The 15850-nt window shown below is 49.4% G+C and overlaps 1 protein-coding gene across 1 annotated transcript; it reads left to right on the top strand.

Moving 5' to 3' along the window:
* The first annotated feature begins 2852 nt into the window (after positions 1-2852).
* Positions 2853-8016, top strand: GINS3 (GINS complex subunit 3). Its single transcript, XM_064386651.1, has 3 exons — positions 2853-3078; positions 3432-3665; positions 6136-8016. The coding sequence occupies exons 1-3, from the start codon at positions 2905-2907 to the stop codon at positions 6364-6366; spliced, it is 639 nt and encodes a 212-aa protein (XP_064242721.1). The 5' UTR covers positions 2853-2904; the 3' UTR covers positions 6367-8016.
* The last annotated feature ends 7834 nt before the right edge of the window (positions 8017-15850 follow it).

The raw sequence follows: 15850 nt of genomic DNA, 5'->3' as shown, positions 1-15850 counted from the left end.
TCAGCAGCTCTGCACACACAGACACGGGCTGCTCTGATCAAAGGCCAGCAGGGAAGCAGGTGACAGCCCGGCTTCCCCAAATCTATCTCATATTAAATTGGCTGAACTCTGTGCTATTCGAGATTTTAGAAGAATATAGATCAGATGTAACAGGCTGTTCCTCGATTTCTAAGATTTTACTCTTTCCTGTACTTTGCAATCCTCTAATTTATCTACTGTACCTTCAAGTGATTTGGATTTTATTCATCACAGCTAAACTGTAATTCTGTAACACTTTTCTCTGTCATTATTCAATTTTTGGCATATGTCAGTTACGACACAGGACATTCTTTTTCCTTCAGGAAGGCCTTGAAATCATATTTATGAAAATGTAATATGGTTTAGGACGCTGGGCTCGTTATGCATATTTTTACACTAAGATTCACACACAAGTGTTCAAGAATAAGAACCTGCCTGGTGCCTATCTTGGGATGTGAAGGCAAACATGGTACAAAAAGGGGTGACATAATTTTGTCTACAAAACTCATTATTCTTTAAAATTCTCACAAAAGAACCATTCTTCAACTGATTTGACAGTGAGTGTAAACATCTTTCCCTCTGTGTTCCTTCAGCTTTACTTTGGGCTTTCTGCACCGTGGTGCTTATTTCTCTATCACACACTGGAGGCTGAGGCATCTCAGGACACAGGGAAATTGTGCTTTTCTCTCTTCTTTTTCCAGATGTCTTAGCTGTGCAGCCTGGAAAAAGCATATTCCATTTGCATTGTTCTCTCTTCTCACTCACAAAATGCACACTTCCATATTTAGCAGAGATTTGTTTCCTAAACCTCATTAAGCAGGGAATACTTTTACTAATCCAATTCAGCAAATTATAATTTTATCAGAACTGTCCTTTAGAAAGAGCTTTCAGAAATTGCTCTGCAACTCATCTGGAAAATGTGCACAGATAGAAGGATTTATTTTCCAAGCAGGGAGTCTTAATCTGTCATTAAAACAAAACAAAACAAAACAAAACAAAACAAAACAAAACAAAACCCAAAAAAAACAAAAAAAAAAACAAACAAAACCAATACAGGACAATAGTTAGTGTTGCTAAAATTAATATAATGTCTGTTTTCTATGCTGTAGAAAGAAATCCAGCATCTTACAAGAAATGACCTTTACATGAAATCTCTTTGGGGGCACGCATTGCCCTCACAGCTGCTGTCAGCATTTAATGTACCTGGCGCTGGAATCAGCAGTGACAAACACACATGGGTTCATTTCTTCTGCTCACAACATCTCACGGAGCCTTTTTTGGCTGGATTTTTATAGCACAGGCTGCCGTGGGACCCAGGGGACGTGGAAGTGACGGAAGCACATCATCCTGAGGTCTCAGCCCACGCTGCCTGCGCTTTGTTTTCCTCAGTACGAAATTAAACAGCACAAGATTTAATAAACCGGTTCAGATTTTATTATTTCGCATGGGTCCGTCTTTGGTGAAGATGTTGAAGTACCAACATGCTAATTAATGATGACAAAAGAGTAGCAAATCACAGTAGATCCAGCCGGAGCAAACAGCAGCAGGAAGAATGCTGAGGTTGTAAGAATTAACAGATGATTAAAGATGCATTGGGCTACGCCTTAGTCATGGACTGAAAATGTCATTAAAAAAGTCACCAAACCCTCTATAAATAACTCCATGATTATTTCTCAGGGAAATTGTCAGCTGTTGCAACACTGCTCAATTGTTTATTTTCCTTCATCAACAGAACAAAGACTGAAATATTTACTAGATTATTTAAATGTTATTTTATAGACCACTGTCTATAGAAAAAGTAATGTTTTCAGCATATACAGCTCAGGGAATAACAGAAAAATTTTAATCTGATGAAAAATTAATTACTTTCGAAATGACAGAACAATGAACAAAAAAAGCACAAGGTCAGGTTCTAAAATGAAGTAAAACACTGATCAAAATGCGGGATAACCACTTCTTTTATCCTTATACAACCAAACCCAGAATTTAGCACAGGGTATTTGATTCTGCCACCAAAACACGACTTGATTCTTTGCATGACATGACTAAAATAAATTACTTTGTGCCGTAGCCTCCCCTTGAAACCCGAAGCCCATTCGCACTGCCTCCTGCCTGCTCAGCACTGCCACATCCACCGGCCCATGGTGCGCTCTGCAGGGCGAGCCAAGGAGAAAGGCGGGCAGAGCCGGCCACAGGGGCAGCATTCCCCGGCTTCCCTCAAACCGCCCGGGGGCGGATGGAGCCGTAGGAAGACCTCGCTGCCTTTGGAGCAGCCGGGCCCTGCGCTGGGCCCAGGGGACAGGGCAGGGCAGCCGTGCCCGGCCCGGCCTGCCGCAAGCAGAGAGCCCTGCAGCGCCCTGTGCGGGAAGGGCTGCAGAGCCCGTCCTGCTCCGGCCCTGCCCGGCCAGGGACACCCGCTCCAAGCCCCGTCCGACCGGCCCTGGCCACCGCAGGGATGGAGCAGCCACAGCGGCTCAGGGCAGCCCGTGCCAGGGCCTCGCCACCCGCACAGCGAGGAACTCCCCGCAAAGCCCAGCCCCAGTGTGGGTCTGTGCTGATACAGCTCCGGGACTCTCCTAACGCACCTCGCGTGAGGCGCGGGGGCACGGACGGCACCGGCCGCGGAGCCCCGGCGGTGGGGCAGCCGCGGTGCCGATGCCTGTGCCGATCCCGCTCCCCATCCCGGTCCTGCTCCCGATCCCCAATCTCCAATCTCCAATCCCCAATCCCCAATCCCCAATCCCGGTCCCGATGCCAATTCCAGTCCCGTTCCCAGTCCCGATCCCTCACACCGATCCCCCCTCAGCGGCGCGGGGCGGGCCCGGCGCATGCGCGGTGCCGGTGGCGGGCGGTGCCTCACGGGCTGGCGGGAGCCGCGGCCCGGCCATGTCCGAGGCGTATTTCCCCGTGGGCCCCGGGCTGGGCATGGAGGAGAACTTCCTCTCGCTGGACGACATCCTGATGTCGCAGGAGAAGCTGCCGGGCCGCGCCGAGAGCGCGCTGCCGCGCCTGGCCGTGTTGATGGGGCAGGGCGCCGGCAGCGCCGAGTCCGTCCCGGAGGTAACGGGGGAGGGACACGGGAATGTCACTCTTTTGCTTTTTTTTTTTTTTTTTTTTTAATATACGCGTTGCCTGTTTGTTTTTTTTTACCTTCTTCTTTTTCGCTTGCTGTTTCATCAGCTGACAATTCTTAAACCATAGAGCGTCAATGGAAAGTCCACTTTCTGAGTCTTGCTGTAATAAGGCCTCTAAAGCGTGTCTGGTTTATGCTGCAGTCACAAAAGACTATTCTGAAAACAAAACTGACTTTTTTAATGCTGGATTTTCATTAATAAAGTTTACTCTATGTCTTTGGGCTGCTTCAGGTGTACTTTAATGGCGAGGATAACTTTTGGCTTCTCTGGTTCCTCCAGGGATCAAAGCTGGAAATCCCCCTGTGGCTTGCTAAAGGGCTGCATGACAGCAAAAGGAGAATCATCTCCGTGGAGCTGCCAAAGATTTACAAGGAAGCCTGGAGGACGGTGTTCAGTGCTGATGCCAACGTGGTTGATCTGCATAAAATGGGGCCCTACTATTATGGATTTGGCTCACAGCTCCTGAATTTTGAGAATCCAGAGAATCCTGAGATAGCTCAGACTATCCTGCAGGCAAGTATCTGAATCAGTTCTTGAAACTTAGATTTGCATTTTCCTGTCTTCATTTTGTTCCCAGCTGCTTAGCAGTCTTCAGGAGAAATATCCTGGTTTAACCCAAATGACTTCTGGATTGAATATGGATGTCCCTCTTGGCAGCTGCACAGGCTGGTGCTGGAAGCCTCCACTGTGCATCCAGGAGTGCAGTTTTAGCTTGGTGTTTCCACACCGAGTATGTGAGTATGGTATTTCATAAAATCCTGTAAAACAGGACTAGAGGAGATGCAGGATTATTTAACTATACCTGTCTTTAAATCTTTCTGACGCTGAGACCTCACACTGCTCTGGGCAATCTCTTTCAGTACCTTGCCACCCTCACCTCAGGAGGTTTGCTCCAGTGTCTGAACCAAAGCTCCTTCACAGCAATACAAGCTCTGTTCTGTTTGTCTCTCACAAAGTAAATGCTGAGGACAAATTATTCTCTTCCTTCCTGCAGCAGTCCCAGTTCATTTGATGTTTCTCTGTGTGTCATGCTCCCTAACCTCTGACTGCCCTCAGTGTGCACTGCTGGTGCCTCTGCAGTGGACAGCATCCACCACGCCGTGCCCTGAACAGCAGTGCAGTCTCGTGCTCAGGACTTGTGCTGCAGCAAACAAAAGGATTGCTTTGTGAGTTCTGTGTGGCTGTGATGCTCCTGGCTCAACTTGGTGCAGCAGCTGGTTTGTCACGATGCAGTCACACGGGTCTGTGTTTGGCTTGCAGTCCACAGTGAGGTGGTACAGGTTGCATCTGTGAACAAATAATTTCCTGACTCTGTACTATTTCTGCCTTAATGTAAAACCTTCCTGGGTGATGACAGCCTATTGTTTTCATATCATCTTTCTAATTAGTCAGGGTTGTTAATGGATTAAAGAGTTCTGCTCCCTGACATGCCTGTAGTCATCCCTTCTCCTGCATGTTGTGTGCTGATTTAGTAAGCACAGCTTCTATTCCTTTAGTAAGCTCATTAATTAACATCTCAAGCAGTAGCTGGTTCCACAGAGACCCCAGTGGAACTCCACTCAGTGTGTTCTTCCCTCCTGACAGGAGCTGTGGATGATGGCTGTCTCTCCTGACCGTCTTTGGGTGGTCTGGCTACATCTTCCAAGAGTGCCCCATGACAGATACCCCTCTGCTGCTCTCCCTGCCTGTGCAAGGCCTGGCACCCTGCCCTAGCAGGAAACCAGGCTGGGCTCTGGGAATTTGTTCTTGGCAGGTCCATGATGCCTGTGATTCTTTTGTTATCTTGCAGAAGTTTCTGTATTGCTCCTTTGTTCCAGTATGCTTCCAGGAATTGATGCTGATGGATTTATAATTCCCTGGCCCTTCCCTTCTCCCCCTCCAGCTCTCCTTTCTCTTTTAAAAGATAGATGTCATCTTTGTCTGTTTCCGGACTTCAGTCTTCTTGAGCTTTTAAACATAACCACTAACAGCTCTGAGATCTCTTTAGCCAGGTCTCTAAGTGGGCTGGGATGATTTTTATTGCATTTTTTTTCCTTTTCTCTGTGCTTTACATTAAGGCTCATGCAGAGAGGCTTTAAAGTGCTGCTGCTTTCTTGGAGCTGTCCACTGAACATGTGCTTTGTGCATTCAGGAGGTGCCCATGCCTTTCCTTGTCTTTTCTTTTTCTGCTAATGGACATCTTAGGGAAAAAAGCCACAGAGGAATTCATTACTTACTGACAGAAAAATCAAAGCATGCCAGGTTTGATTTCTCTTTCTAAAAGCAAACAAGGGGGGAGTTGTGCTGAGTTAAAAACCTATAAGTTTATTTAACCTATTACTTTATCCTGTAAGTCCTGGCAATTCTAAAATCAACTTCTGAAATAACAAAGCACAGTTTTCAAAGAGTTCTGACCTTTTTTTTCCAGTTGTCAAAAGGAAAGATTGGAAAATAATATGCCTTAAATATGTCTTGTTGCTTAGCTTTTCAAAATACTATTTATAAGTTGCAGATTGGTCTGGTTTTTCACCTTTTTCATGGTTAAGTGTTTTTCTAGCATACTGAATGCTTTTCAGCAGCAGTTTGGCTTAGCTTCCAGGACATTCACAACTTGCAGCTTGTACGTTCCTGCAGCAGCTGCTGTGGCATGAGATTCATTCCTTCTGCTCTAAAGCAGTGATTGCTTTAGAATCATAGAATAGATCAAGAATAGATCATAATTGTTTTGTATCCTGTGGTCTCCTCAAGCCTATTGTGAGGAAGCAGCCAAAATCCCATTCTGTGTTTGCTTCCCATCCGGTATCAGGTATTTGATGTCCCAGCCCAGGCATGAAGTGCTTTTGTTTTGTAGCCAAGCTTAACAAGTGCTGTGCTGGTTGCAGACCCTTGGCTTGTTTTGAACAGGAGCCTAAACCTTTGGCTTTTCCATTTTGAAAGCTCAGGCCTCCAGGTGTGAGCTGGTGGCTCTGTGTTTCCTGTCAGTGACTCTGTTTGTTCCCCTCAGACGTTCATTGCCCGTTTCCGCCGCATCATGGACTCCTCCCAGAACGCCTACAACGAGGACACGTCTGCGCTGGTGGCACGGCTGGATGAGCTGGAAAGGGCTCTCTTTCAAGTGGGCCAGAAAGGGCTGAATGACTTCCAGTGCTGGGAAAAGGGACAGGCTTCTCAAATCACAGCTTCCAGTCTGGTGCAGAACTATGGGAAAAGAAAGCTCACAGAAGTGGATGGTTGAAAGTCTGAAGAACATGAAGTTACAGTGGGGAATACAGATTTACAGCCTGTTGTAGAAGAGAAAAATCAATCAATTTAGGGAAGGAGAGGCTCCCTGTCCATTAATGGGCATTCTTCTCTGTAGCAGCTTTGGATAAAACTAATGAAAATTTTAAAGGCAGAGGGCAAGGGTATAAAAACTAGATGACACCACTGAACAGCCTTACAGCTTACTCATAGCACTCCTGAGGAGTTGCAGCTAAAGTGGTTGCTAGGTGGCTGAAAGGCTATGAGAGGATTTTCTAAAAGGGTAATAAATACTAATTATTACTCCAAATTGATATTTACTATACCAGATCTGGACAGAAATGTAATTTATGTATTTCGTCTTGTCCTTCCCATCCCAACCTCCTGGAAACAACTGTTGATTCTTTGAACAGCTGTTTCCAGGTTCCCTGTTCTTTAGAGAGCCCAGTGATGTGGAAAAAATGTGATACAGCATTATTATTTTCATTTCCTACACACTGAGGTGGAACAGGTGCTCTTTGTGAGGCAGGAATGTTTTTCTTTGCTGACTCCTGTACACAGTAGCAGTGCCCTGGAGAGAAATACTTCCTCAAACCCACACAGCAAGTGGCTGCACAGGTCTCGTGCTGCCTTATCCACTCTCCCTTTTTGGCCCTTGTGACCTTGGTGCTGTGCAGTAAAGAGTGTTTTTGTTTGATGCCTGTGGCTTTTGTGCTGGATTTGTCTCTGTGATGGGTGTTCTACAGAGGAGGAAGCAGAAGGCAGCAAAGAGTAAAGTCTGGACCAGATCAAAAGCAGAAACTTCAATGGAAACTCTGCCCCGTTATCAACCTTTGAGATACTTGTTCCTCCCTGAGAAATTTGTCTGATTTCTAAATTTGGTTAGTAGAAGGGACAGAGCAAATGAACTGAGTTTCCTTCCTTCTGATCCATCCAAATTAATCTAGGAATACGATCCTGGTAAATGTCATCCTTGCCAGTAGGAGTGACTGGATTTGGGACTTGCTAAACAGCACAGTGATTATCATCCCGTGTGGATGCCCTTAAACCTAGATCATCTCAAGTCCCATTGGACTGGAGACAGAAGATGTGCTTATCTCTGTAGGGCTTAGTTCCTGCAGTCATCAGGATGGTTGTCCTTTGGGAGCAGCATTAGACACCTTACAGATGCTTCTGTGCCTCTGTAGGAGGAGAACCTAAGCAGAGCAGCTGGATTCTGGTGCTGCTGAGCACTTCCACTTCTGTGGGAAGTTCATTTCACCTCCCTGGGAGGTGACAGCAAGATCCGAGTCTCAGAGGAGCTGTTACTGGACTTGCAGATGCACCTGGATGCTGGATGCTTCAAACAAGACCTCGAGCACAAAGGGCCATTCCTTGGCCAGAGCTGTTGGAGCTCAGCCTGTGGAGGTGGTAGAGGGGACAGTGTTGTGCCTTCACAGCTGTCTCTGTGCCTCCCCCTCCTGCCCAGGGCCAGCTGCCCTGCCACAGGACACTAGCTGGAAGCTTGCCTGACAAAGTATTTGAAGTATGTGCAGGATGAAATGCTGCTGCACTTAATGACTTAATGGCACATAATGGCCTATGCATTTGGCAGTTGTCCATTTCTGGGTTTTTATCTTGAATAAATGTTTTGTAAGGCAATGCTCGTAATGTGAAAAGTCTGTTGTTAATTGCGCCGCAGCAGAAAAATCAAATGGGCAAGTCCAGGTCTCTGTACAAGTGTGGCCGTGGTACATAATCCCTCTGCTCTTACAGATAATGTGGTCAGGAGCTAACTTGTGCCAGTGTAGGAATTGTTCCTATCTGACTTAGCCAGGTGGGGTCTGGCAGCTTGTCCAGGTTGTGGCGGAGACCCTGCCAGCCAATCAATAAGCTATTGCTTTAATGAATTGCATTTTTAGGAACATAAGATGGGTAGAGATGACTCCGTGTTACCTCAGCTTTGTTGTAGTGCTGGTGGGAGGTGGGAATTGGCTGTCTCTATCCAGATCCTGCTGCTCCAGGCACTGTGGCAAACACTTTGTGTACCATGGCAGAGCTGTGATCAATGCTGCAAGGGGAGCAAGTTGAAGTCCATCTGTGAGAAGAAGCATCTTTCAATTGGAAATATTATTTTACTGAGGTGTTTGCTTTGGGCTGTAGCTGGTTTATAACCAGAATCATGAGTTCCATCAATTTCTGGACTGGTTTTGGTGACTATCCAAGCTAATTTTCTTGCATTTGCAAGAACATTTTTCGTCTCTACTGCTGAATGCAAAATCCAAGCAGAAGGTTGCTCACTTGCCAACATTTTGTGCAACAGCCTTCAGAGTAGGGAGAAAAAAATATGCCTGAAGTAGTCTTCAATGTCACGGCTTTTTGTAAGAAGGCAATGCCACTTCTAGTAACCATGAGTTAAGGACCCTTAAAAATCTGATCCTGTAATTTTAAATTACAGCATTGCTTAGGTTTTTTTCTGTCCAGAAGAGTGCTCTTTACTTTTTGTGAGCACAGCTGTCCTTTTCCGTGGCACTGCAGCAAGTTTGAAGTTAGAGGAGTTTGAACTTGTGTGTTTTCAGAATGGTACAATAAATCTTCATTACAGAACTACCTGGGAAAGGTCTGAAAAGGACTGTTAAGTTTTATTTCTCCCATGTCCTTCAGCTTTTAAATTGAAGGACTGCTGATGTTTGTGACAAATCAGTCCATAGACACATTTTACAGTATTGCCACAAATGTTTTCATTGCAATCAAGTGAAAAAATAGGCAAAATTTGAGCAGCAACCAGGATGAGCAGCAGCAAGAATTGTTCTGGGAACTGACATACTGTAACACCAAGTATTATTTTAATGAGAGACACAGTGGCACCTGGCTGAGTTAGGAACACAAGCTGTTCTCCTCTTCAACCAGTGATTTTCTACCCTTTTTTGGGTAACCAGCTACAACACAAGCTTCGTTCAAAATTTTAATTGAAATCTGGGTTTGGTAGCTTGCACTACCTTGTCCTAGATTAGAGCATACACGAGGAGTGGATGTCATGGTTGGCAATGAAAATGAGGGATTACTGACTGCTGCTGCAGGAGGGAAGTGGTGAGAAAGCTGTGGAATCCAAAACCCTTCTGCCAGGGAGAAATTTGCCTCCCCACGGGTCCTGACCATGGTGGTAAAATAGAACCCAGAGGGGGCTTGAGACAAGGAATGAAAACAAGAAGAAAGAGGAGACAGTGAGCTTCCACCTCCCCTGGGACTCTGAGGCTGCTTGATGGGCTTTGTTTCCCAGTGGAAATTGCTCTGGGGAGCCTCTTCCCTGAGGGCTGGCCAGGCTCTGCTGGGAGCCCCCAGAGCCAGCTCCTTGCTCTGCTCTGGGGAGCAGGACAGCACCAAGAGCACTGTGCTGTTTGCCAGAACACTCCTCAGCTGGTGTGGAAAATTACAAGGGGCACAGCCCCAAAAAGCCAAGGCATTTGTTCTGGTTTTCCAAACACTTCATTAATGTCATTGACAATACCAGCAGGTTCCTCAGATTAGCATGCTTCTATTTTTGAAGAGTTATTCCTCATGGCAGGCTGCCAGGCAGTGCCAGCAGCCTCAGTATCCTTTCTGTCAGGATTGGCAGGGCACACTGCTCCATTGCCTTTCATTACCCTTTGTGAGGATTCACAGCTGCAGCTCTTTGCTGTGCTCCCCCACACCTTGGGGAAAATGCACCTTCTTTGGGATTCCCAGCTGGACCTGTGCAAGGCAGAAATCTCCTCTGCTGCAGGAAAAAAGCCACTTTTCTGCTGGTGGGTGGAGGCAAAGCACAGGCAGCAGATGGGCTGAGCAGGGTTTGGAGGGTGAGGAGCATGGAGGGACACAGAATAAGGAATCCCAGTCTGCCTGCAGATGAGCTTGAGAAACTGCAACCTTAAAGACAGTCCCAAACTTACCCTCCTTGGATTTCTGTGTCTGAAATGGGCAGTGGTAAGGAGATGTCTCCTGAGGTCAAAATGGTGCTATGCCCTTTTTGTGATGCTGTGATACAAAAAAAGGTGTCAGAACTCAAATGGAGGCTGAAAGCTGGACTCAGCTTGTGTGGCTTGTAGGACAGGGCTTGTCGCTTGCTGTCCCATTGGGCCCTGGAGGGTCCTGGGTTCTCCCCAGGGAAAGCAGAGGAGGATTGTGACAAACCCTCACAAACCCTTGCTGAACATAAAAGACAATTTCCCCCTGACTTCAGACCAGGAAGCTGCCAAATGCCTAGGATGTAGCGTGGTGGTTTTTCTCCTCAGGCATTAGAGCAGAAGTGGAGTGAGGAGGTGGCTGTGGGACTTGGCAGCCATGCACACAGGAGGAAGCAGTGGAGCAGATGCAGTAATCAGAGTACAATCAAAGCAGCCCTCACACGTGTTATTTCTCTTGCTGTGGGACCATCCTGGGCAGGGTGGGTGTTTCTTTACAGGCAGCATCCCCTCAGAGCAAGGATTTAAGATGAGTTTCTTCCCTTCACCTCACAAATACAAGATTTGCAGGTTTTTGGCTGTTTAGTTGACATCCTGCAGCCCCTTTCCTAAGTGCTCTTTGTGTCCATGGGAGGCTGAATGGCCATTTCTCTGCTGGGGTGAGGGAACAAGCCACACACAAGCCCTGGGCAGCACTAACAAACCAACAGTGGGAGTCACACCCCTTGCAAAGGCTTCCAGAGAAAAGTCCTTCCTCTCCTCAGCTGTGCTGGTGGAGACCAGGGAGTGCTGATGGAGTGGAGCCAAGCCTCCTGGGCAGGGCTGTACTCTGCACTCATGTACTACTGCCCTGTGCAGTGGGTTACTCCGAGTTTGCACCAAATCAGCAGGGTTTACTGCAGTCATGGTGGATTTACTGAGCTCTGCCTCGAGGCTGAGCTGTTATTTTTCCTTTCAGTTTGGGCTCTCAGGTGCACAAATGCAGCTCTGGCTGAGTCTGTCCCTGCTGATGCAGGCAGAATGGGGTGAACAGAGCCTGGGCATCCAGGGGTGCTCTGGATTCACACAGCATCCTCCAAATGAGCCCTCCCCGGGCATGCAGGGACATTGAACTGAGTGGTCCCACCCTCATCATCCTCTGGAGCTCTGCTGTGTCCTGGCTGCACCCAGCACCCTGGGGCTTCAGCTGAGTCAACAGGGCAGGAAAAAGGCTCTAGGAAAAGAAAAGCACTGCAAATCAGGCCTTGGGAACAGCATCTGCTTTATGGCAGAGATTTAATCTCCTTAGCAATCGCCTCAATTGTAGAATCAGCAGGATGCTAATTAATTGAGAGGTGCTCAGTGACAGCCATTGAGATCCCTCCTGGCTTTAAGTGGAAGCCTTTTGGGTTTGGCATTTGTGCTGGCTGCTCTCCTAGCAAGAGGGTCTGCCTTGGGGCCAAAGCCCTGTGTGGGGTGTCTGACCCCAGTCACCTCGGGCTGCCTGTCCCTCTCTGCTGGCCGTGCCCGGGGCTGGGGTGCACACACAGCCCTGAGAGGAAGCCACGGCTGAGGGAAGCACTGCCCTGGCCTCCCTCTCCTGGCTCTCGGCCAGCAGAGAGGGGTGGCTGCAATCCATGAAATGCCTCACCCTGCCTCCCTCTGGCCCTTCCAGCCGGGAGCCAGCCCCTCACCTCCACCCTGAAAGTCCACAAGCCGATTAAGCCCAGCATGTTAATTGGCTGTGACAGCTCATTTTGTTATCTTGCACTTTGTTATTGATGGGGTGCGTGTGACTGGATTGGCAGGGAAGGTCAGTGCCAGGATGGGCCAGAGCCCCTTGTTTGGTGCACCCCAGCACGTGGGAGAGGCTCCAGGAGCCCTGCCAGGATCAGCTGCAGGGCAGCAGCCACCTCAGGGGACATTTAACCCTGGGATGTACAACCCTGACTCAGAGCTCATGGAGACCCCAAGAGAAGAGGGTTTGGGTGGTGCAAACCACTCTTTCCAGGGCTGGGTGATACAAAGAATGGATTTAAAGCCCCTGAGGTGGGAAGATGCACAGACCAGGGCAGCACCTGGTATCCAGTTCTCCCCAAACCAGTTTGGGGACTTTGTCTTGGTTTTGTCTTAGGCTTCTACAAGGGACAGGGCTAAGAAGGGAAGGAGAGGATGAGTGTGCAGGGAGCTGGAGAGCTGAGAGAGGGAGGCTTGTGGTTGTCCAGTGGGCCAAGAGCTGTGGGAGGAAGAGATGAAGGCCTGCCTCAGGAAGTGAGAGAGGCTGGTGTTTCAGAGACAACGTGCTGTCCTGGGACAGCAGTGACACACCTTTGGCCAGCCCTCTGCCCCTCTCCCAGCATCTGCTGGGTCCATGGCCCAAATGCAGCATAATAAGAGATTGCATTAGTGAGAAGTGGGATGGAATCATTAGGATTGATGAACCAGAGCTAGAGGTATTGATCAGCTGAGGGCCAAGGAGAAGGTCAGGGGCAGAGCTGGTGGGGTGCAAGGCAAGGGGAGCTGGGTGTTGGGCTGCTCCCATGAGGGCTTTCTTGACCATCCAGGAGGAGGGACTGCAGGTGGCTGCAGCTGGCAGAAGCTGGGGAGCTGTGGAAACTCTGAGAACAGAAGTTCAGTGTTCCAAATCCATCACCCTCCCCCTAAAGCATCACAGCAGCTTGCAGCTATAGAGGTCAGCCCTTGGAAATGGCATTATTCCATCCTCCAAGGGAAGGCAAGAGTGGGCAACTTTGCTGTGTTGTGACAGGTGCTGTGCAGTTGAAAATGCTGATTAATGCTGCCTTTGAGAATGTGCCAGTCTCTGGCCTCCGAGGAGAGAGCCCCTGCTGTCTCCGCTCTGTCTCACGCCTATCAACCTGCTAAACACACACATGCCGTCACTCTGAGCACCAGGCTGGGCTCTGCTGACAGATATTTATTTAAAGCCTGGCTTGGCTCTGAGAAGAGGCTGTGGCAGAAGCAGCACAGTGGGCCTGGGCAGTGCTGCTGTGGCTGGGGGAGGCAGGAGGGGATGGAGGGGCTGCCATGGAGACATGGACAGAATTCTGCCTTTGGAAGGGATGTCTCCTGGTAGTGGGTGGTTCTCCAGGCCCACAAAGTGAATGCCTAAAGTGAGGTCATTGCTGAGCACTTCATTGTAAGGAGAAGGAGCTGAAGGCAGCACACTGCAGGCACAGTGCTCCAGGGCCAGGTACCTTCCTCTGGAAATCAACTTTACTCTGCTGTGCTCGGCCAGCCAGTGCAGCTGATGGACCAGACCTTCAATCCCAGGCAGAGGTGCCTGTGCAGAGGCAGCTTTGGAAATGGCTGAGGGCAAAGTCCCCAGGGCTGCTTTGTTCCTGGCCCCAGTGCAGCTGAGCCATGGGAATTTTGCTTGGCTGGTTGCTGGTCTTTTTTTTTTCAAACTTCTTTTTCTTTTTTTTCTCCTGGCTTTTGGACAAAATCATCCCATTGCCCTGAGGCAGTGGGGCTGTGAGCACTTTGAGGAGCAGGGCTCAGAGGAGCAGCCATCCTGCAGAACTGCTGGGCAGCTTGAGCAGCAAAACAGTGACAAACAGTGACAGCAAAACACTCAGGGTCTGAATGAACAGAGAAACTTGAATGGGGCCCAGCCCTGTTAGAGGGACATAGCAGAACATCTCGTTAGGGCAGAGCTCACAGCCAGCATGGAAAATTACTGGCAGCCCTGTGTTTGGAGGGCAGGAGGCAGCCGGGGGGGACGGGCAGCTCGCCAGCCCCAGCACATGCTTTGTGGGGCACACAGGGCATGGCTCTGCCCTGGGCCAGGTCACAGAGCCTCTGCTCCCGTCCTGGGCTCTGGGGCTGCGTTGCAGGGAGAGGATGCTGAGCTCCCTGCAGGGTTTTACCTTCCCAGGCAGCTTCAGTGGAATGTGTGGCGTCAGGATGTGGAGCAGCAGGGCTGGCTCCTGCCTGTCCCTGTCCCTGTCCCTGTCCCTGTCCCTGCCCCTGCCCACAGCCCTGAGCTCACACACAGGCAGTGCCACAGTGCAGCCCTGCCTTGTTCTGCGTGAAGCCAGCAGTTCTGGGGACACCAACCCATCCTGGCACCAATCTGGGACCTCTGGGCAAGGTTTGAGGTGTCTCTTTTGGGGCACACGAGATCTAATTGCCCTGCTGGCATTCTGGTTCTGATTATTTTGGAGCCAGCAAGGTGTGTGCCTTTGCTGCCCTGGGGATGTAAGGCTGGGGTAAATTGTGCCTGCCCTAGGGGTGGGATGTCCAGCCAAAGTGGGATGCAGGATGGGGCCCATCACCAACAGCTCATACTCCAGTGCTGCAGCCTCAAGCCCAAGACACCCCTCACTATGGTCAAGGCTCCAGCATGTCATCCCATGCCCATGGAGCAGGTTTACCTGGAAGACACCCCTCCCTCAGCACCAGCACATCCCCACAGCCACCAAAATCACACTCCCACTGCTTTGTGTGCACTGCTGGGTTCTGGGAAATGGCTCCCGAGCATTTTTGAAAATAGGTCTTTGTGATGTGTCTCACTGACTGCTTATTCTCGTTTCTCCCTCCTTTGAATATCTTGACTGAAACAACCCATCCAATGTCCAGGGCTGAGCAAAGCAGAACCAGCAGCAACAATGTTTTTATTTAAGGGCAAGACGAAAAACATCACACTCACGCACAAATGAGGCTAAATTTAGCTGTGACTCCTCTGCACATCGTCACTGGGCTGCCTGTGCCTGGGGTGGTACCCGATCCCCATAAACCCTTCGATACAGGCACATTGATCCTGCTGGTGCCTGCACAGCCAGCCTGGGCAGCCAGCACATCTGCCCCAGGCTGCTTCTCCTCCTGCCCCAAACCAGCCTGTGTGCAGCACAGGCTGCAGCCTGCAGCTGTGGACATGTGTCAAACCCTGCCCTGCCTCAGGGCTTGGGTTCAGACCTCTGCTTCCCAGCTGGTCACCTCCACGTCCCTCTCTGCTGATGGCAGCTGTGTGCTCTGTCACCACCAGCTGCCCACCACAGGAGGGGTCCTTGTGGCACTGTCAGCACTGGGTGCCACTGTGGGAAGGGTGGCCAAGGGGTGCAGAGCTGCCTGCAGCAGGGTTAGGGGTCCCAGCTCACCTCTGCCAGGTGGAGATGGCACCATCACAACAGGAACTTTGGTCAGGCTGGAGCATTTTTGTTGGAGTTTTATGGTTTCTGCCTTAAATCTTTCCAGGTTTCTTCCAGAGACAGGTAAAATGAAAGGGCCCAGGGCCTCTAGTCCTGCCACCTCTCTCTTGCCACCAATGGCATCCATGGGTTGAGCAGTTCTGGCCCCCTCTGCCTCTCTACTTGAAGGTGTGACTGCTCAGGAGAAGATAAATCCCAAGCATGAAAAAGAATTTATTCCCATAGAAACCCCTGGCAACTGAAGGAAGAGGAGGAAGAGAAGGTTTAAATGTGTGCAATAGCAGGACGATCAGAACCAACACTGTCTCATCCCTGACCCGTTCAGAGAAAACCCCTTGGCTGCTGGACCCACAGAAGAGGGGGAAAAGCAGCACTGAAGGCAGGGAAGATCTGGTCCCATTGAAGGGCTGGG

Source organism: Passer domesticus, chromosome 12, assembly GCF_036417665.1.
Source record: "Passer domesticus isolate bPasDom1 chromosome 12, bPasDom1.hap1, whole genome shotgun sequence".
Classification (NCBI taxonomy): Eukaryota; Metazoa; Chordata; class Aves; order Passeriformes; family Passeridae; genus Passer; species Passer domesticus.
This window is presented reverse-complemented; position numbering and strand designations above follow the sequence as displayed.

What these genes read in the sequence shown, in the direction of transcription:
- GINS3 (XM_064386651.1), top strand. Translation starts at nt 2,905, where the DNA reads ATGTCCGAGGCGTATTTCCCCGTGGGCCCCGGGCTGGGCATGGAGGAG. An exon ending in GCGCCGAGTCCGTCCCGGAG is followed by an intron (nt 3,079 to 3,431) that starts GTAACGGGGGAG and finishes TGGTTCCTCCAG; the next exon opens with GGATCAAAGCTGGAAATCCC. An exon ending in TAGCTCAGACTATCCTGCAG is followed by an intron (nt 3,666 to 6,135) that starts GCAAGTATCTGA and finishes TGTTCCCCTCAG; the next exon opens with ACGTTCATTGCCCGTTTCCG.